Here is a 21,573-nt window from a genome sequence, read left to right as displayed (position 1 = left end):
GCAGAGCCGAGGCGGTGGTCGGAGGCTTTGCAAAGCCGCAGCATCCCGCTGAGGGACGGGCTGGAAGGAGCCTGGGCAGCACCTGAGCCTGCCGGGGGCATCGCCCTTGGCAGGGTGCAGCAGGAAAGGTGTGGGGGGGAGACCCCTGGCCCTGCTCCCGTAGGGTGCCTGGACGAGGGGCTTCCAGCCGGCAGCACCCGGGGAGCAGAAGCAGCAGCTCCCCGCAGGCACCCCAGGGGGAAGCAGAAGTGGTGCCTGCCGCAATCTGAGCGCACCATCACCACCTGCCCTGCCGCAGCGGTTGGCAGCAGCACGGCACTGTCCCCCTGGGGACAAGGCCACGCTGCAGCTCCTCAGCACCTCCCTCACCTCGTTTCTGGTCAGAGCCACGCATTGCGCGCAGCTCCTGGCTGTGGGTGACAGCAGGACTCCAGATTTGCCGATGACCCGAGGTTAGGTGCAGGTGCTGATGTGCTCGGGGGCAGGAGGGCGCTGCAGAGGGAGCAGGGAAGGCCGGACCCATTCCCCTCTGGCTGTTGAACCAGTGGATGAGGTTTAATGACAAGTGGCGTGTCCTGCCCTTGGGGCACAACAACCCCACAAACTGCTTTTTCCAACCTCAATGATTCTGACACCAGCACCTCTGGGTACCAAAAGGTACACCCGGACCTGAGCTCACCCCCAGCCCTCTGCTCCACCAGCACACCCTGCCCCATGGACAGGGACAGCTCGGGGCTGGGAGAACAGACAGGAATGGACAACTCCTTTTATTGAACAAAGCTTGAGTAAAAAAATTTTTTATTACGTAAATAGTTAAAAGGACAGCTTAACAACAAACACAGAAAATATTTACACTGTCAAGAAATAAACAGTGCCATAGAAATGGCTCGGAGAGAAAGAAATGAGGACCAGCTCTACGCCAGTGAAATACATTTGAGGGGAAGAGGAAGATGATTCCCCCCCAGCTTCTGCTGAGGAAGACAAGTGCTGGACACCTTCCACACCCGAGGGCACCGAGGTGAAAAAAAGGCCCCACCAGGCAGGGGACTGCACTCAGAGGTGCTAAGGGGAAGCCCTTCGTGCCCAGGAAGGAGGTGGCAGGAGAAGCTTCCCGCTGCAGAGTGGCCGCTCTGCACCGCAGCCTGTTGTAGTGCCAAGTACAGCAGCAGAGGAGCCCAGGGCAGGGGAACCTGCTGCTTTCCAACGTGTGCGTTGGAATAACCAGCCTGCTTGCCTTCATCAAAGACTCCCGGATGACAAAGAGTTGCCTCTCCAGCCGCTGCTGAGCTCCCTTCCTCACCAACAGCTGGCACCTCAAGAGACACCCGCTAATGGCACAAGACCTTGGCAGGCACCAGCGCCTCTTACCTAAGGATGACCTCTGGGCTGAACTAGCTGAACACAGGGTTTTTGGCAGCAGGGCAGAAGATAAAACTGCCAACACTGAGCACAGCGTGGAGACAAGTCTGCACAAATCTCCGTTACCAAATCTGAGCTGAAAAAAAGCAAAGGCTAAAAACTCAGCATGGCAGAAGTTGAGCAACAGGGGCTTGCACAGACATAAAAGACTTTAAGAAAAACACTAGCATGGAGTTCTATATACCTGCACCTCACAGCTAAGTCTCTGTGTTTGTGAAGTTAAAAAAGTTATCATATTAATTTCTAAGATATCTAAAGAGGAAGTAATCTAGGCAAGCGTAATTGATAGGACTTGAAATATACAAACATCTGCCTTGATATTAAAATGACCACAAAGAGTCAAAAGATTTCACCCAGACCTTCCAGCTAGCTAATGGGTAAAAGGGAAGCACATCAGCACTGGCTGGGCACATCACTGTGAGAAAGGGGGATGGGTGTTCCTATTTAAACAAGTCTGAATTTTTTAAAACCTAAAAAAAAAAATAGATCTGTATTCACTTGTATTAAACATTTTTAGACAAGCTTAAATTCATTGAAAAAGATTTCCTAGTCTGAGATGTTCTTTGGCAAGAGCTTGTTAAGGGCTCTGCTGAAAGCAACTTCATAGATCAATAGTTCAAAATCTTCATAAAAATTCAAAACATATCTTCATCAGATGACTCCAAGTATTTGACAGGCTTCTTGAGACGTCCTCGCCTGGCACGGGGTGAGGCTTCTGTGGGACTGTCTGCGCGAGCGGTTAGTTCAGCAGTATGGCTATCACCGTCTCCCTGCTTGGATTTCTGGAGGGAAAGCATAGTTGAGAAGTGACTCATGAACCTGAGCATAAACAGGTTAACATTCAATTAGCATAAAACACACCTCCGTGTCACAGGTAGGGCTGGTGTTCAGACTGATGAGATCAAACCAACAATCTGGGACAAGTATTTCTGCCTGACTTCCCTCCCTTTCTTACCCATCTCCCCCCATCCAGTAAGGAAAAGGGGCGTTGCACTGGAGGTTTTACTTCCACCACAATTTTTCTGCCAGAATAACTGACACCAGACTCTTGTACCCCCTTGGCACTACCCTGTGGTAGAGTACAAACCTTTGCTGCAACTGATTTGGAAGGCTTTGAATCAAAATCTGAATCCAAATCTGAGGAACTCGGCTGCCTTTTGATAACTTTCCGCCCCTTGGTTGGACCAGGCTTCTTGGCATCTGCTGCTCTAGCATCAGAATCCAGAGATTCCTCCTTCACTGCTGTCTTGCTGGATTTTGGCACAGCCTTTTTCTTGGCTAGAATATCCATGATGGACGGCTGGTTATCTGAAACAGAATTCTGCGTTTAAACTTTTGTTTTGCTGCTTCTCTTCTCGTGCACACATCTTCCTTCCAACACAAATACGGCTCTGCGCTACGCTGCAAGGTCAGCATGCGGGTCATCTCATTTTGAAGCATCATTTTCTAGAAAGATAACTATTTACCAAGATTATGAGAGATGAGGTTGTTTATCTCCTTCCTTAGCTCTGCTACATTTAGAGGATCAAATGAAAGTGTACCCAATGCAATATACAGACCATTTCGGACCTGGAAATTCTGACGCCTCACGGCTGTGTAACCAGTCTTACGCCGTCAACACTTTTGCGCAGGGAAGGACCGTATTTACCATCTACACTAAACAGTTATTTGTTGAGTTTTCTTATCTGTATTTTGACATTTTTGACAGCATCTTGAAGCGTGTCTCCAAACTAAGATGAAATGAGCAAGCCACTTCTGAATGACAACAGGCTTTCTCTGAATTCAGAAGTGGAAAAAGCAGCTATTTTGCTGTGAAGTAACGTACTGCTTTACTGCTGCGATCAAAACCAGCTAGTAATGGAACATGCAAAACAGCTTTCGAAGTCTGTCAAAGACTCTAGCTGTCTAAGTTTACAAAAGCTGACTCAAATGCCCTTGACTAAAGAGTCTGAACCAGCACTAAATGGACCAAACTACCCCCAAAGAAGCTTTCCTTCTTGCTGGAAAGCAAGCTGCCAGGTAGCTTTCTTCCCTAAAAGACATGGAGAATGTTGACAGCAGGGCAAATTCCACTCAGATTATTTCTGCCAAGTATTACATAGCACTAAAGGAAGCATTTACTTTTCCTGTTCCCAAACTAGAGCCCACACCTTTCAAACATGTCCGAGATGAACTATAACATGACATGTTTGGAAACAAGCTTCTTTAAAAGTGACAACAATTAGGCAGCCTTTACCACAAACCTCAGATCAACTCTGAAATTAAAACTCAATCTATCCAGTCCTCTAAATGCCTAGAGATACCACTTTGAGTTGTTTCTCACAGGAATAAGAGCTATCTAAAAAATACCTTTAAATGATTACATAGCTCTGAAAAACTCAGCTTCTCCTTACCCTTAGCAGCACTGGCCTTCTTAGCTGCAGCAGGTTTTTTAGGTACAGCCTTACTGCGAGGTATGGAGACAGAAGGACCTGCAGGAGCTTGACTCGCATTCTCATCAGCAATATCTCGGACTTGGACTGAACAGAGAAAGAAGAAAGCAAGTCTGAAATAGTTAAATTATCTATTCTGTCTGGCTATAACATTAGAGCAGAATAAATGCGTGCAATTTTGTAACAACTATTAAAACTGGATTAATCACAAATTCAAGTCAGAACCAGACAAAAAGCCTTGTCCAGTAAAATGGGCTTGCACCCCAGCATCAAAGTTCTTTGCATAATATGACTAACATCTGCCTCTGTCAGCGTTAAGCACTGGTTGGAGCATCCAGTGTACTCTCAGGGGGTTTTAGGAAAATCAACAAGGCTTAGAAGGGTTTGTACTCACCAGAGATAGCACCTTGTACTGACTTTTGCTTGGGAGCTTTAGCTGTTTTTTCACTGGTTTCCCTAGAATGCAAAACCCCAAGTATTTTTTAACTTATGATGCACTAAACAGGTGCATTGAAGAAAAAGAACCATTACTACATAACATTAACACTGCAAGCACAACTAATTTCCAGCAATTATGTGGAGAAATACTCACTTAGGGGCAGCTTGGGGCTTGGGAGCAGGTTTCTCTTTTGAGTTCGTATCTGATTCAGTGTTGCCTTCATCGTGCCTCTGAAATTCAGACTCCTCATCTGAGCTGGTGAGATTTGTATCTGAGTCCGAACTGATCATGGTCTTGACTTTGGCTGATGAGACAACACAGATGTATCATTTTACATAGTTGGTAATATTCAGCTTAGTTTCCTTTCCAATATTTTAGATGCAGTTATTTAAAATAGAGATCCAAATAAAAACAAGTGGATATTGAGACTGACGCTGAAAAGACTCCAAGTTGCAAGTGTGTTCTGGGCACACTTACCAACAGCACGTTTGATTTGCTAAGACAGTTGCATAATTAAAATCAATAACCTGATTTTCTCTACTTGTCCATTTCTGCTTTTCCTTGAAATATCATTGCGAAAATCTGCTCAAACAGTAGAAGTACTTAGTTGCTACATAGAGTAAAATAAGCCTTTAAAAGTGATTTTTGGCTGAGATCTCAGGCTCTGGGAGCTCTCTAAACAGTCTGTTCAATTTTCTCCTCCACAGACCGCTCCTCTTCTGCATTTGTGCCCTCACTCACCTGCTGCCTGGCGAACCACTCTCTCTCTTTGAGGAGGCACTTCAAAATCATCAGACTCTGAATCAGACCCTGAGTCAGACCAAGGGTTTCGTTTCTTCATTTTCTTTACTGGCTTAAATGGCAGAGTGGACTGTCTCTTAGTACCTGAAAAATATTGGGAGGCCAGATGAACCAGCAGACTTCCGCATGTGCTTCAGGCCCAGTAGCTCAAGCTCAACTTAGAAATATATCAATAAATTCAGAGGATTCTGGCTTAAACGTCAAAGAAAAACAATAATCGTGTCACCAGCCTGACTGTTATCCAGAATCACTTTGTTTCTCACCTAGTTTTTCCAAACGTACCAGTCCTAGATGTCACTCCCCACTTCAGGAAGAGGTCAGATAACCAAACTGACAACCTTTCCCCTCACTTTCCACTGATGGAATAACACAAAAAAGTATTTACCTTTTTCAACATTACGCTTCTGCGCTATTCTTTGCCTAAGGCTTGAAGACTCCTTATCCCCTGATGAGCTTCCTTCTTGATTCTCATCTAATTCATTTTTTTCACTCTGAAGATAAAAAGCAGATATCAAATAGGTAGTGAGTTAGCTCACACAATTTGAAGAGGTGTAGAGAGTAATGCAGAAAGGAGCAGCTTATTTTAGATGTACAAAAGTTAGCAGTACAAGAAGTCTGAGTTTGTGAAACAAACTGCGTGTAAAATAGATTACGGCCAAGTAAATCAGACACAATCAAACCCCACATCAAGTGACTGAAAACACAAAATCCAACATTAACAAAAACAGGAACTTTGTCCCCACACCTGAGTGCGCTTTGGTACCGCCTTTGCGTGCTGACAGCCCACAAGGCTCTAGGGTGTGTTGAGGATGCAGAATTTAAACAGGGTGGGTTAAATCAACAAGGCAAATTAATCGGAAAAAACTGTTGGATGGAACCATCTGTAGGAAAGGAGCAATATGTCTGGCTTACAGGTCAAAACAGGTGTAGGGATATTTTCATTTTCTAGGTTGCAAATGGCCGAATGGCATAATTTCAAGTAGCCCTGTAAAAGAATTAAATCTTCATCTCCATGATAACAAGAATAATGGCATCAAGTGGCTGAAAGCATTATGAGAAACGCAAAGGCTGTTCTAGAGTAGAGAATTACTAGCTGTACTTCCTGCCTGCTAAAGGATTTATAAAATCCCCCAAACACCAAGAACCTTACTTGTGTCTGCTTCTTCATTTCTAAGCCATCTCTCCAGCCCATCTGACAGCAATATATGCTGCTGCCAAGAGATTTCCGTTTAAGCCATCTCCCAATATGTTAGTGAATCTGCTGTCCTTTAGACTGACAAATATCCATTTTCAGTGTGTCCCATATCCTAAAATTCTGTTCCTCTCCCGGAAAGCAGACAATAATTGCTTCACCAGGACAAGTTCAACCAAGAAAAACTTGTCTTTCTTTAGGACTGCCTTCCGTATCGAAGAGGATGTAATAAAAGATTAAGTGTTTGGAACTTTTTACCTTTATTTTCTTTTTAATTCTCTTCTCTGCCTCCGCCTTCATTTCTGCAGTTATCCGAGGAACAACCCTTACGCCATGAGATGATGGCATTACTTCTGGCAGCTGTGCCTTCTTCACCTTCGTTTTCCCTCCTTTTACCTTTAAAGATTTGCCAGGTAGCCCTGCCATCTCATCCTGCATTTGCTTGGCTTCTACTGCCTGCAGAATTAAGCATAAAGCAACACAACCATCAGAATACAGAAGAAACAATGTACTACTGGAAAAAAAAAAAAACAACCAACACAGCCTTTGCAGTATAACACTCTAAAGTTGCTGATAAGACCACACTGAACATTGGCATACATCAAGTTCTTCAACGAAGGCAGCAAGGTCTTCTTTCCACAGGTCAGTGGGACTCTTGCACTTCAGGTTTTCCAGCTCCCTTTCCTAAAGTGAATCATAGTTGAGAATAAGTCACATAGTTTAATCCATCATAAAAATATAATGTACTTTTATAAGAAAAGGAAGGAACATACTTTGTTATCTCTCTGCTTACAGAGCTCATCTTTCTTCTCTTTAGTCAAATACCAGAGGGGCATATTCAGTAGATAGTTGAAATCTGGTCCGGTAGCTGCAGCTGATTCTTTGTCGCTCTCATCCTCTTCTTCTTCTTCTTCTTCCTGAATGTGAATTTAAAACAAGCATTGTCAGCAAATATAGCTACGTACAATGGTAGGGCTACTGATTAAATCTCATTGCATCGCAGGTGCTCCATGTGGTTATGGTGTAGTAGACTCTTCTAGGACAATTCAGAAATGGATGCAGGTGAAGTTATAGCTTCTGAAAGCCTCAGCTGCTACCACAACCCAACCTTCTTTCTATGAATTCTGAAACTTCAGAGGCAGGGGACAGTCCAGATCAATTTAGAGGACAACGGACATATTACCTTGTTTTGCAATTCCTTCCAAGCCTTCACCGGATCAGATTCATAGCCTCTTTGGATAAGAACTTGAATCAATTCCTTCTTGGGTTTGTTTTCTGTGAACAGACATTTCAGAATTGTCAGTTAGTAACCACTACAAATCACTGGTAGGAAAGACAGAGGAGCTTTAAAAATTTTGGATCCTATGGCTGTAACAGCTCAGCCTCTTATAGGAATCTAACACAGCCTTTCCTCATCAAGAGGTGGGACGTGGTAGAGCCTAAAATAACATCAAAAAAGTTCCTACTTAGCAGGTGATTTGTTAGCTCGGCATTGCTCCTATACTTGTAAGGAACACCTGCCAGAGCACTTTAAATATTTTCTCCTTCATTTCCATACATGCATTTCCCTAGCCCTTAGTTTTTGAATTTCAAAAAAACAAAGTGTGATGGTATCAGAATGCTTTTATGATAATAGGCAGGCAGGTGGAGGAAAAAAACCTGATATGACTCCAAGGCTTCGGTATAGCTTGCACCTCATTAGACATCACCTGGGAAATTTATTCTATAAACGTCCCAACCAATGGAAATGCTTCAGCTGGAATTTTTTGTTCTTTAATGTATCACAAGCAATCAACCATGAGACACAAACACAAATGAAACCAGCTCTGTCAGCCTTGGAACTGCTTATTACAAAAAGCCAAGAAAATGCATTTCAAGGGAATTATTTTTCCTCCTGAGTCAAGTCAAACAGACACAGACTGTTGGGATCATTGGGCTGCCTTCAGACACAAACCACAAAGCATCTTATGACACTTTGTCTAGCTGCGTCCTCCATAAACGCAAGTGAAATACAGACTGCCTTTTAGACTGAGGTGGAAAAGTTGATTGAAAAGTTTGAATGCTGGAAACAAAGATCTGTTTCTTTTCTAGCTCATGATTCTCAGATGCCGCTAGCTTGAGTATCTTCTAACTTTGAAACCCCAATCCACCGAACATGATTCAGAATATTTTGCAGAGGTTCAAAGATAACACAGGAAAGATATGAGCTCTCAAGTATGCATTTGAACAGAACACCCAAACAGACAGGAAAACCCTTTCTAACCCTATTATTACTTAACCCTTATTCCTACTGAGCCAGAAACAGATAGGAGTATTTGCTAAAGTATTAAAAAAATATATTTCTACTTTCATAATAGCGTCAAACACACAGTAGGAAAGCTGTACGAGCACCCCACTTTAATTAACATGTACATAATGCCCTATAGACGAAGGACCTCTGCAAAGCATTTTCCTCTTACATGTTACTGGAACAGAAAGATAAGCTGTGGTGTGTTTTGTGAAGAGCCAGGCTGGGGCTGAGAGGGTGCTGACAGAACTCAAGGGAGCACCTAGCTCTTCTACCAGCTTCCTAAACCAAAGAACCGAGAGCAATGCATACCGATCACAATTTTTCCATCTATTTTCTCCAGGATGAAACGAGCCTGGTTGCTCAGTTTTGCAGACTCGGCACTTAGCATTCCAACAAGCCATTCTTTTCTCAAACCATAGTATCGGAGCCTCAGTTCAAAGAACTCTTTAAGAATATCCTGGGGAGACTCGTACTTCTTGAGAAAGCCAACATGGTCAAAAAGAACCTAGATGAAAAGAACAAAGGTGTTATGATCATAAAACTGATTTTCAAAGCCACTGAAAATCATCCACAACCCAGATGTGATAGCACAATGGACTTATTAAGCAATTATAAAACCTTAGTGTTATTTCAGAAATTACTTCAGCTTCTGAGCACAGCAGCAGAGACAATTTTAGAATTTAGAATTTCTTAAAAACACAGTAGGGCAAAAGTTACTTGAATCTTAAAGCTATCTTTTGGATAAACATCCTACACCAAGCTTCACACACTATCAAAATCCAGACATTCAGTGGCAGTGTCCTTGTCACAACAAAGGTCTCCATGGGTGATTTCAGATCACTTTGACTCTTTCAGACAAAACCACACCATCTTGGGCCCACTACCAAGCCTGTGTGTTGACCTTTTAAAGGTATATTTAGAAGCTGATTTAAAAACAGTAGTAGCAGAAAAATCAAAGTGAATAGGTTACTGAAAGCATATTCTCATTAGAAGCAGCAAACGCAGCTGTACATGCTGTCTTTGAGCTGAAACGAGAACTCTCTTCAGCAGTCTATTACATACCATGGAGTTGCACGTCAAATTTGTTTGGAGTTTGAAGACCTTATGCAAACCCACTGCTTCGGCTTCAGCTAGTTTTTCTTCACTCATCTTCACTACAAACTTCACCGTTGTGTCTGTGTGATATTCTTTGTAGTCTGTGATTAGAGGGGGTGTCTTCTCAGTCCCATTCAGCATTGGCTCCAGAACTTGTTCTTTATAAGTCTGAGAAAAGAATCCAAGTCAGACCCATGTTTTCCATGGAGATTAAGGGCTCCAAAAAACCTACAAATCACCATTTTTTGCTTTACAGGTCAAAATATATATTCCTAAGGCAAATTCAGCATTTATTACCTGCGTCCATGTTCTGACAGGCAGCTCAGTGATCTCAATGGTTGTAGAATCAAGGATAGACACTTCACCACTTATCACATACTGATTAGGTCCCAGCTCATCTATTGTGCCTTTGAAGTTCTTGTAACTAGGAAGCTAAGTAGGAAAAGAACATTAGATTCAGCTTTGTGTCCTTGCAAGTCCTTAAAAACAGAAGCATCAAATGCTTCAATATGTGCTGAATAAATTAATGAGCAAGACATAGCTGAAATACGTTACTTACCATTGGCAATGGCTCTTCTCCATCCATTAGACGACGGATATTATTCACAGTTTCCCTGATATCAAAGTTGGGGATCTTGCAGGACCAGCCAGTACCAATCCCTTCTGCCCCATTTATCAGCACCATTGGAATAATAGGGATGTACCACTCTGGCTCCACACGTTGATTGTCATCATATAAGAACTTCAGGACGTTGTCATCCATTGGTGGGAACAGCATCCGTGCTAGCGGGCTAGAATGGAAAAGAGAATTCAGCTAAAATTCTTGTTACACAAGAACCACCCTCAAAAATTAGACAAAACAAATAAATAAGGGTTATTCATATCAACCAACTTATCCATGCAACCTCAGCGCCTATGTTAGGAAACTAGGCTTCTAGAGCAACACTTGAAGCAGAGGTGCATCTTAAGCGATCTCATCAGCATCTGCTGGTTCCACTGAATATGCGGGGTCCCCTAAGTTTGTACTTTATGTAAGTCAGATGTTGCACTGTACTATAAGTTACTATAACTTAACTCTCCCAAATCAAATTCATTTCTTATTATCCTACGTAAATGTCTCCCTTTGTTTTTGCTCCCATTTTCTTATTCTCTGCTATACCTTTCTCTTCTGTGGGATGGCAACCACACTCACAGATCTAAATCTAGAATCCGAGTCACAAATTTGTTGTGAGTCTTTCACATTCAAGTGGTCCAAGTTTTAGAGATTTAAAGGCAAAACGTTAATTCATATTTTATTTTAAGTGCTGTTAACTGGAGTCCTGTAACATGCTAAAGATGTTTAAGACAGTAAGAAAATTTTAATGCTGACCTGAGCATTGTGAAGATGTATCGAGGGCTTGCAGAGTCTTTCCCACCATGCAGCCTTGTGCCAAACTGACCAATGGGCTGCAGCAAGTTGAGGTTGTTACTGCCCACAAAGTTCTGAGCTAAGTTAATAATAGTCATCATCAGGGATGCCTGCAATAAAGGACGGGTCACAGTTAAAAAATGCAGAATTCTTCCTTGAAAGGACAAAATTAAAGGGAAGATTTACTCCAAGAACAGAACTGATATAGGAGATAAATTTGACTATTGAATACTGAATGGAATTCTCACTGAAAACACATCTGGTTATTACTACCTAAAATAGCAGCAACTGACAGAAAGAGCAAAGCTCCTGAACAGCTTTTAGCCAATACAGTAACCTCTACCCATATATTCCATTGTCTTTTTCAAGAACTCCTGCCTTTCTTCCTGGCCAAGACAAGTGTACCTGCTGCAGTGGACAATTTCTATGCTTTGTAAAAAGTATTAGGTAACCTTGGGAAAGCCAGCCTTAAAGAAGCTATAGCAATGTGTTTATTTGTCATTTAATTCTACCAGCCATTGACTCCCAAGACCATTTAAGTCTGGATAACTAAATATACTCCAATGACCTTAAGCATACTACTATCTGCCCGTACTTGGAACCTCCGATGAAAGATTCTATCAGACTCCTAAAGGAAGCTTGTTTTAGTGTTTAACTTCTCCTTACCATGGCTTTATTTAACATCTTCCTAAACCTACTGCAAGTAAAGCAGGTTTTTCTTGTTCCGCTTTCTTGAATGAAACATACTCCCATAAGGTATAGGTAAGATAGGCAGACTGACCAATCTTGTTAAATTAATAATTGAAGAATTAAAAGCAGACCAACTGATATATGATATACAGACACTTTGCTCTGGTGTTTACACACTCAAAAATCTAATTCCGCAGGAGAGGCATCTTAACTGTCAAGTGGAACACGGGCTCTTTTTTGCCCTTTTTTTTTTTTTTAAAGCATTTTGCACAACGAGTACACTTTCTTACTTCACCATGATGGTATGAGGACATCTCAGCTACAGAACCAGCCAGCTGAGCAACCTTCACCTCCCGCTTATCATTTCTTTTGAAACACGTGAACAGAACTTTTCTTTGACCTGGCTTCAAACCTGTACAGAAAAAGACCTTGTGTTTAGAACAGACATTTCGCTTAGCTTCCGCTCTCTAGAAACTAACAATTACTTACAGAACTAAAGATTCTGCACAAGAGTTAATTTTTTGCAATAACGTACTACAGAATAGACAAGACATTTAATCCAAAAGACTAAAAAACTTGGACAGGAGGAAGTTGAGTTTAGAACACCGACCCTGAAAACTCAACGAGTTACCCTGATTCTGATGATATGACAAAAAACACCATTTGTTAAACTTGGGGAAATATACTATATGGAACCACTACCTTGAAATTACTTACCATCAACCAGCGATGGGATTGATCTTTCATTATCCGAGTTTGAGAACAGGACTAACTCCTTGTTGATGAAGTCATTGTATGTCAAGTAATTAGTATCTTTCCCATACAGGTATTCCTAAGGAAAACAGATGCAAGACTGCCTTAATTTTAACAAGGTCTAACATGTTTCTTAGCTCATACTTGGCTAGTTTCACTAAAATGGAAGCTCCTTGTACGACTAGCTAAACACAGCTCAAGTGATGACATTCTCAGCATGAAAAAAACCAAAACATTGCTTCCCATTAAGCAGGCCTGTTTTGCTGAGAAAGTCTTCGTACAGTCCTGCTCAAGTTATCATTTCCCTACGGATAAAGTAATTTGAAAAATTAAAAAATGAAACGAGCTGTTGGACCACTGACCCAGGCTATACTAATGAGATACAAAAAAAAGCTGATCTGCAAGATCCTGAAGCAGTATAACTAACTGTCCCATAACCCAGTGAATGACTCAAAGCTGTGTACAGCTCTAGCATGCTGTAATGAAACCAAGAACAGCCCCAGGGAGAGAAAGGAAATCAAATTCCTTTGTATGCGTAAACCTTTTACCTCTGGCAGGCCGTGGAGCTTCCGTTGTCTTCTATCCTCCATGAAATTAGTCAGCCACTCCTTTCGCTCTTCTACTTTCTTCTTACTAAAGGCCTATACGTAGCAAAATGAAAAATAGCTCAGTTCTAGAACATTCTCTGGTGTACCCTATTGGAACACTTAGGAAAAGGAAAGCATACAGTAAGAGTTTAACCAGGAGAAAAAACATGGTAAACAGGCTGACTTAGTAGCCTAAGGAGTGCAATACCAGATTCTCAAAGCTAACTGTATTAAGAACATCATTTCCACTGGTCTGAGACACAGTAGTTAGGCTTAGCTTTATGAAGTTTTAACAAAATAACAGAAAACTAAAGTAGTTTTCCCTATTAATATTTTTGAGGAAAAAAAGCTTAGTTTTTGGCACTCCTTAATAGCTCAGAATGCTTAAGAGTCAATGTCTACTGAAGGTGAAGGAGTTCACAAAAGCGAGGACTGTTTTAAACCACCGGTGAACCATTTTGCAAGAAAAAATTCTAGGGGAAAACAGGAAGGTCTGGCGTGGAGAAAACTGCAGCAGAACATGCAGAAAAATGTTAAAGGAATACTCACTATTGTGTCTGAAAATGTCAATTTGTTTGTAGCGATTAGTTTGTTCTGAGCTATATTTAAAAACCATCATTGAAAGAGTGCTCTTGGCCTGAGGTCTGTGGACAGACTCGCTTCTACAGGTTAGACTAAAGCCGTAGCCTTGGTAACAAAGAGATCATCTCAAGCCCAAAGGCCTCTAAGAGCATTTTAGGAGAAAACACACAGCACTTTAAGCAGAAGAATACCAAAGGTAGTAAGTCAGCAATTAAATCAAGTGTAAGTTACCAGGGTGATCGCAGCATCATCTTCAGGACCGGAATATTTGAAGCCAATTCGATGTTTAGCCATATTGGCAAAGTATTCCTTAGCTTCCTTTGATGTGCTGGTACCCAAACCTGCAGAGCCAATACTAGTTAATCCTACTAATTTCTCGCTTACATTAAGTTGCAGTTCAAAGAAAGGTGTTGCTACATCTAATTTTTGTGATGCACCATATAAATACAGCACGAAGACAGCTGTACTTAACATTGAAGTTACTTTAAATGGGATGTAAGGTAACACAAAGCATAAGAATTAAAGACAATCGAGCAGTTTTATGTTGCACTTTTAGAGACTGACTGGATCTTCTAAAGATGTCTGAAACTAATAACTGCAAATTGGAAATGATTTCTCATTACCCAGCCATTGTTCTGCAGTTGGCAACTTGCTTATCAGTATAGAGTAATTCTGGAGTAAGTACTTAGCTTACAGCATTATCAGTACACAAGGACTGTACTGGGGAAAACAAAAACCATCAAAGCTAAGCATGCTCACCTAAAAGGGTGCAGGGAACCTGTATCTACAGTAGTGTAGTTGCACTATGATTTTGAGATTTCATCCACCTAGAGGTTATGGCTTGCTTACTTTTAGATCCTACACCACATCCATTTGTAAATCAGAATAGTTTAGGAGGGAAGAGACCTTTGGAGATTACCTAGTCCAAACCCTTCCTGCAAAAGCAGGGCTTACTAAATTGAATCATGAATGCTCTTAGTCAGTTCATTTGACTTCACCACATTGTTTTCTACAAACCTTTGTAGTACTTGATTTTCCAGGAATTGTAGTTCTGTGTACTGCTTTTCCATTCCTCAAACTCCGGAATGCTGTAGAATGCAATTTCTTCTTTGTTTTTAGAGGCCTGTAATGAATTAATATACATTAACTGTGGAATGCGAGGTAGATGTAGACCAATGAATTCCTACTCACTTTACCATCTAGTCAACCCTTACCTTTATGATGGGAGTAATAAATTCCTCCAAAAAGTTGTGTCTTAAAAGAGAAGGCCAGTTGTGATGGATGAAGTTAATCAGCAAACCTTTGATATGAGATCCATCTTGATCCTGTTTTGTTTTTTTAAAAAAAAGTCACTTTAATCAAGGACACGATGGAAGTGTCAGTTGTTAGACTAATAACAGATGATCTTATAGTTACAGTTAGTTAACCCTATTAACTTTCACTTCCAAAGATGTGACCATGCACTGTTTAACTACTGAAAGTTAGGAGAAAGGAAAAAAAAAGCACATTTGTTGTGAAAAAGTGTATCAAGGACTTGTCAAGGACCTTGTATCAGCAGACTGGAAAGACAATATTTAGCAATTTGGTGATGCTACTCCCCCTCTACTTTATCTGTTGTGTTTTGTATCTTATAACACGTTATGACCCACTGAAACACAGAATGATAAAGAGAGATGAATGCAGAGAATTAGGTACAACAGTGGCAGTGGGAGAAAGGTAGCATTTTCTTCTTTCCTCTATATTCTAGTGCTTTTTCTTCCCCCTCAATTTTGAATTTTAGTGAACCTAACCTGATCTGTCATAATCATAATCTTTCCATAGCGAAGAGTCTTTAAAGATTCTTGATCTTCATAGTTCTTTTTATACTGTAAACCCACAATCTTGATGATGTTGTTGATTTCAGCGTTTTCCATAATCTGGAAGAGATCACACAGAATAAAACCTTTTCTTTCAGACAAACTATAGCTCAAAAAAGTAAGATTATCCAGCACCTATACTTCTGACAGTGCTCTGCCTTTCCAGCTTTTTTCCTGTTTAGAAACTTTTATTATTTCTAAACTGAAGTCTTAATGCTTAAATATTTCTAGATCATTCCAAACGTTTCCTAGTCCACAAAACAAATGTTCAATACTCCTGCTTAATCAGCAAGGCAGGCTGAAGGTGAGGCTAGACTCATACCTTTAAGAGACTACCTGCTATGAATGAGTGTTCCAGGTGTTCAGCTGTACTGACTCAGTTAAAACACACTGCATTACATGAAGCATATAACATCTTCTAGCACAGACTATAAAGATTTTCCCACTAACCTGCTTATGAGAAGCTTCTCTGACGTTGAGTATTTTCCCACGAAGGGGAAATACTCCATATTTGTCTCTACCAACCACTCCTAGACCAGAGACAGCCAATGTTTTGGCTGAGTCTCCTTCAGTCAGAATGAGTGTACAATCTATAGAATTCTTGCTGCCTGGAAAAAAAAATCAAGTCAATTTTCCAATTAAGAAATGAAATCAAGGCTTGTACGCCCACAAATTGCATGAGAATATCCATCTTCTAAAACATACAGGTTTTGTTGCACTGCATGTAGGACTGACCACAAAATGAGGGTAAACTATAATTAGAGATTTTCTCATTGTCTTTATGAGACTATTGTTTCATTTGTCTAACTAACAAATGTTAACTGTTTCTGAGTGAACTGGCTATAAAGGATGTAAAACACTTACCAGCATCATTGGCATCATCCAGCTTAGGAACGCCTTTAATCTTCGTGTGTTTCACAGCTGAACATTTCTTATTCAGCTGGGTCTGAGCTTTAAATTTTACCCAGTTTAGGATACTTTCAACAATGCCACAGCCAACTGCCTGCAATACCAAAGAAAAAAAAAATCAACTGTGCGAAAATCTTTAACCACGTCGGAATTTAAGTTACGTACTTTTTCTTTAAGTCATGAAATAACTTTGTAAGTAATACATTTGCCACATTAAACAGAAGATGCAGCTTTACAGACACCTGGATTATCCGTGTATACCAATACTTACACCCTTGATAAATTTCTCACTCAGTTTACATGTTGAGCCAAAGCTCTTTGCCTGCAGAGTCATGTTCTCCTTAGTCTGAGAGTCAAAGGTTGGGTTTTCAATCAAGGCATTCACAAATATCCACATGTGGTTCTTCACCTGTAGTTAAATAAGACAAGCAGTACAAATTACACAGGTTCATCTCCCCGTAACGGCTGTGTCTTCTGACATTTGCCTGTCAGAATCACGGAGTGAGGAGAACAAATTCAATTATCACTATGTTTTTGAATTTTCCTAGATGTCTTTTGACAGAGTTTAGGACAGCTAATGAACGTTCACAAGCTATGTTATATGATTTGGGATGTCATCTAACAGTTATCGAGTTTTAGTGCATTCACACTGACTTAGCAGGATTCTGACTACAAAATACTTCAGCTCAACAGAGAATATCATTAGTTGGCTTGAACTGGACTATATAAGGCTTCTGTAATTAGTAATTAGCTATATATCATCTTTGCAATGGAAATGTATATTAGCAATGTAGTAACACATTAATCTAGCTACAATTTGCAACGATACTAGTTTTGCCTTCCACTGGGAAAAATCTGACACTGTACCTGAAACGGCTTCACTCCAACTCCGTTTTTGTTCTTCCTTTTCACAACTTCAATGAGTTTATTCACAATCTGGTCAGCTACATAATCAACATGCCTGCCACCCTAAGGGAAAATGGGACCAAAGACCTTGAAGTGATTCCACTGAAAACAATATACGCATGTCTATTTAAAACGTTAAGCATGGTCTTCGCACATTAAGCCATTAAGTGTTTTTCACTAACAAACGTACATTTGAAAATAGCTAACAATACCAGTGATGAAGAATATGACATTAACTTGACTAAATAAGCAAGCGTTACCTTTGTGGTGGCAATACTGTTGACAAAGCTGACTTGCTGGAAGCCTTTTTCACTTAAAGTCAAACACACTTCCCACCGAGAATTTACTTCCTCATGGATAACCTTAAGTGCATTACCAGTTTCATCTACTTTGTCCTTCAGATAGAGGTCCACATAACTGCGGAATCCTTTGACCTGCATACAGATGAAAGCAGAGAACCCATTTGTAACAGCTCCTATAAATACTTATTGCTACTATTTCACGTCCTCCTGAAAAGCGGGTAGAAAAATCACTCATGCAAGTTTTCACTTCACTGTGTGTAATGGTGTAAATTGCTTCAGCAAAATCTCACTCTTTAAAAGGCACAAGAAATACAGACATTACTGTTTCACTTAAATGCTCACTTACTGGCAGCCTCTTTCCGTTTAGGAAAACTTTGACGTCCTTTGTGGATCCAGCAATATCATATGCTCTTCGGGACATTAGTGCTACAATGTCTTTATCAAGAATCGTCATTTTGAATTTTGACAGATCAGGTTGGAAAGTGACACACGTGTAATCTTCTCCATCAAAATACTTCAGTTTCATTTCACCAGCCTTTCCCATGTTGTCTGTCCAGGTCTGAGAAAAGGAGGCTTTGTGAGTTGCAAGTCTAACACACAGAAGTAACTAGACTAGTTTTTAAAAGCAGCAATCTGATTTAAGAATTTTAAATACTTTCAAATAATAACACCAACACTAGTTAAAGATTAGATTCTGATTACGTGTGATCTTTTCATTATTTGTTTGAATTATAATTGCTGGTAGAGTAGCTATGGGCCAAATTTATTCTTTTTGTTGTGCACTAGATGTAAACACCACCTAGATTTTTTGGAATAAAACCTCAAGATCCTTATTTGGAAAAACTCAGGTATAACCGTACTGAACTGAGAAGTGTCCATACCTGCTTGAATAACTTTTTGTATTCGCGACATGCAGTTTCCACAGTAAATTTTGTGCTAAATATGTTGCACAGTTTGGCTCCATAACCATTTCGCCCACCTGGAATTAGGAAGAAAACAGGCTTGTGTTGTTCCCTTTGTTCAAAATCATCTGGAAGAACTCCAGACCAACAAGAGTTGAGTTACTTCAGCACAAGCAAAGTATGACTTCCAATGAACAACAACGTCCTACAAACCCAGTATACGACTATAAACCCGTATTTAATTGGGATTAAAGGGAATTTTCAAAGGGAATTTTTCTTGTTGTCCATGTTTGTGCCATTATTACTGTAAAAATATAGGAAGGAGACTTCTCTCTGATGGACTTGTCTACTTTCATGTTGCATCAGGACCTGCCCCCTTTTTCATTTTATTTTCTTAAGGAAAACAGCGAGTTACCACTTAGTGGTAACTTTATTGAAACCTGGTAGCTCACTCACACTGGTTCACAAATTGAAATTGAACAGGCTGCTCAAAAATATTAGCATATACCGTAGCATCCTCCCTACCTGTGACTTTCTTTTCATCATCATCGTAGTTACTGGATGTTAGTAGCTGTCCAAAGATGAGAGCAGGCACATAGACCTTTTCCACTTTGTGTTCAACAACTGGAATGCCTTTGCCATTGTTCCATACACTGATTGTGTTATTCTCTCTGGAGGGATGGAAAAGTGTGTTTTTAAGGCTGCAGATGGCTAAGCTATGAAATAAATATCACACAACGTCTCTAGGGAAAGGCCACCATTTCATCAAGAACAAATTTCTACTCAGCAAGTGCAGAAGCAGCCAGCAGAGGGAGGACAAGTCAATAATAAAAAAAAAAAACCTCCAGTCTCAGATCTACGGATACCATCTACGAAATGGATCCCCACACAAAAATTGCGTGGTGATTCTCAATGACAGAATAAGAACATCGAGAAGGCGAAAGTGACCACAACAGAAAAAAAAAACACAACAAAAAGCAGTCACTTCACAAGTCAGCACTCTGTAACAGGCCAAGAAAACAAAGAAAAAGGCTTTTACAACAGGTAAATTACATTTGATCTAACTTGAACGGGTCCTCAGCATAGAGCTCTCTAACACCTACATCAACTTATCAGAGCAGTATCCGAGTGAGAAAATCGAGCACACACGAGTTGGGAAGGCACTGAACAAAAACAAAGTAGAACTTACGGATCAATCGTAACTTTAATGCACGACATGTTTTTATCCCTCTGCTTGTTGTCTGCAGCATTGACTAGAAGATGAAGACAACTTTTAGTATATTCCATTAGCAATCAAGACAAAAAAAATATAAAGTGTTTTCAGTACGATGAATAAAAAAAATTACTGGAATGCAACTATTTTGCAAGTTAAAAAGAAGAGTACTACAAGTGCTACAAAAAGGGGAATTTGGGGATGAATTAAACGGGTTTGGAATACTGAAAGCAATCATCCCATGAACGGCTTACTACTTAGCAGTGCTAATGGAAATTAAGATCAGCAAGAAACTACTATCCAGCATTTCCAAGCACAACTGACAAAATAAACCCCGCGAGCACCACTGAACAAACCACACAACAGGCGTTACTTGGTCAACAGTGCAACTAGATAAAAGCACACTTGACGGGTTCTCAAGTCTAACTCTGGTTTCTCTGTCGGTTCAGAAACACCTCGACAGCCAAGCAACAACCCAAGAACAGCATCTTCTTACCCAGAATCTCATCAAAGATTTTGTACAAGCCAGGCACAAAGGTCACATCTCTGCAGTTCAGGCCCACGTCCTCATCAAAAACCCACATTTGCTGAAAAGAAAGACAAGAAACGTTTAGCCCCCCGGTTCAGCTCCGCGCTGCGGGTTTGGAGGGCTCAGAGGCCGTCCCTGGCCCCGCCGTACCTGGGTCACCGTCTCCACGGAGCCGATGTAGGTGTCGGGCCGGAGCAGGATGTGCTCCAGCTGCGTCTTCTTCTGGTAGATGCGCTCCACCGAGAGCCGCTTCTTGGCGCCATCGCCCTTGGGCAGCCGGGGGTTCTCGTCGGTGGGCTGAGGGGGGGGAAGAGAGGGGGTGAGGGGCAGCGGGGACTGGTGGCGGGGGGCAAGAGGGGAGTCTGGGGGATTCTGAGCCGTGGGGGGGACCCCATGGGAGTAGAGTTTGGGGGTCTCTGATAGGAGGGGAGTTTAGGGGGGCTCTGAGTCGGGAGGGTCCTGATGGGAGGGGGGTCTGGACGGCTCCAAGCCTGGGGGAGGGTGGGCAGAAGGGGGAAACCGGGGGGCTCCAAGCCAGGGTCCCTGATGGGAGGGGAGTTTGGGGGGGGGGGGGGGCTGATGTGAAGAGAGTGTGTGTGTGGGGAGCTCCGCGCCTTGCGGGGGGGGGAGAAGAATTTGGGGAGGCTGACAGGAGGGTAGCTTGGGGGGGAATTTGGGGGGCTCCAAATGGCGGGGGGGGATCGGAAGGGGAGTTTAGGGAAGGGCTCTGACGGTAGGGGAGCTTGGGGCGAGAGTTTGGGGGTCTCCGAGTCGGGGGGGGCCCTAACAGGAGGGGGGAGGCCTAGAGGAACCTGGGGGGGGCGGTTGTGAGAGGCCATGGAGCGGCGGGGGGAGGCCGGGGACACCCTGAGGGGATCCGGCGAAGGGGTGAGGGGGGACCCTGAGGGGCCCGGGGGGGTTCTGAGGAGCCCAGGGGGGTCTGAGAGAGGCCGGGGGGGTTCCGAGGGACCCGGGGGGGCACCCACGCACCCGGAGCGGCACCGGGGACTCCGCGAGCTCCATGGCGGCGGCGGCAGCAGCACTGAGGGGCGCCAACGGCCCCGCGCAGTTCGAACCCGCGCCCAGCCCGCCACAACGCTCCGCCAATCGCCGCGCGCCGGCCCCCGCCGCCCGCCAATGGCAGCGGGAGGGCGGGGACACAAGCGGTGCCCGCCTCCCGTCTCCTCGCCAGTCACAAGGCGTGCCGCGCTTTCAAAGCAGCCAATCGAAGGGGAGATTTCTTTGATGGGCAGGGAGATTGGCCAGTG

General features: G+C 42.2%; 1 protein-coding gene across 1 annotated transcript; it reads right to left on the bottom strand.

Moving 5' to 3' along the window:
• Positions 1 to 781: 781 nt before the first annotated feature.
• On the bottom strand, positions 782 to 21,452 carry TOP2A (DNA topoisomerase II alpha). Its single transcript, XM_048053205.2, has 35 exons — positions 21,296 to 21,452; positions 20,456 to 20,602; positions 20,273 to 20,363; positions 19,753 to 19,816; positions 19,089 to 19,234; positions 18,543 to 18,640; positions 18,008 to 18,220; positions 17,620 to 17,793; positions 17,321 to 17,422; positions 16,725 to 16,862; positions 16,409 to 16,547; positions 15,995 to 16,152; positions 15,479 to 15,604; positions 14,903 to 15,013; positions 14,706 to 14,811; positions 13,920 to 14,029; positions 13,068 to 13,160; positions 12,484 to 12,598; positions 12,057 to 12,178; positions 11,038 to 11,186; positions 10,228 to 10,459; positions 9,966 to 10,100; positions 9,636 to 9,836; positions 8,883 to 9,078; positions 7,467 to 7,558; positions 7,057 to 7,200; positions 6,884 to 6,967; positions 6,542 to 6,739; positions 5,477 to 5,582; positions 5,032 to 5,175; positions 4,444 to 4,594; positions 4,246 to 4,307; positions 3,813 to 3,938; positions 2,507 to 2,727; positions 782 to 2,201 (listed from the first exon to the last, which is right to left on the bottom strand). The coding sequence occupies exons 1-35, from the start codon at positions 21,326 to 21,328 to the stop codon at positions 2,055 to 2,057; spliced, it is 4,674 nt and encodes a 1,557-aa protein (XP_047909162.2). The 5' UTR covers positions 21,329 to 21,452; the 3' UTR covers positions 782 to 2,054.
• Between the last annotated feature and the right edge of the window lie 121 nt (positions 21,453 to 21,573).

The sequence above is a fragment of the Anser cygnoides genome, chromosome 22 (genome assembly GCF_040182565.1).
Source record: "Anser cygnoides isolate HZ-2024a breed goose chromosome 22, Taihu_goose_T2T_genome, whole genome shotgun sequence".
NCBI classification, from domain to species: Eukaryota; Metazoa; Chordata; class Aves; order Anseriformes; family Anatidae; genus Anser; species Anser cygnoides.
This window is presented reverse-complemented; position numbering and strand designations above follow the sequence as displayed.

Excerpts from the sequence above, each read along its gene's own strand:
- TOP2A (XM_048053205.2), bottom strand. The coding sequence starts at position 21,328 with ATGGAGCTCGCGGAGTCCCCGGTGCCGCTCCGG. Across the intron at positions 20,364-20,455 it reads CCGTGGAGACGGTGACCCAG|CAAATGTGGGTTTTTGATGA; the intron begins GTACGGCGGGGC and ends CTTTCTTTTCAG. Across the intron at positions 16,153-16,408 it reads GGATGATGCCAATGATGCTG|GCAGCAAGAATTCTATAGAT; the intron begins GTAAGTGTTTTA and ends TTTTTTTTCCAG.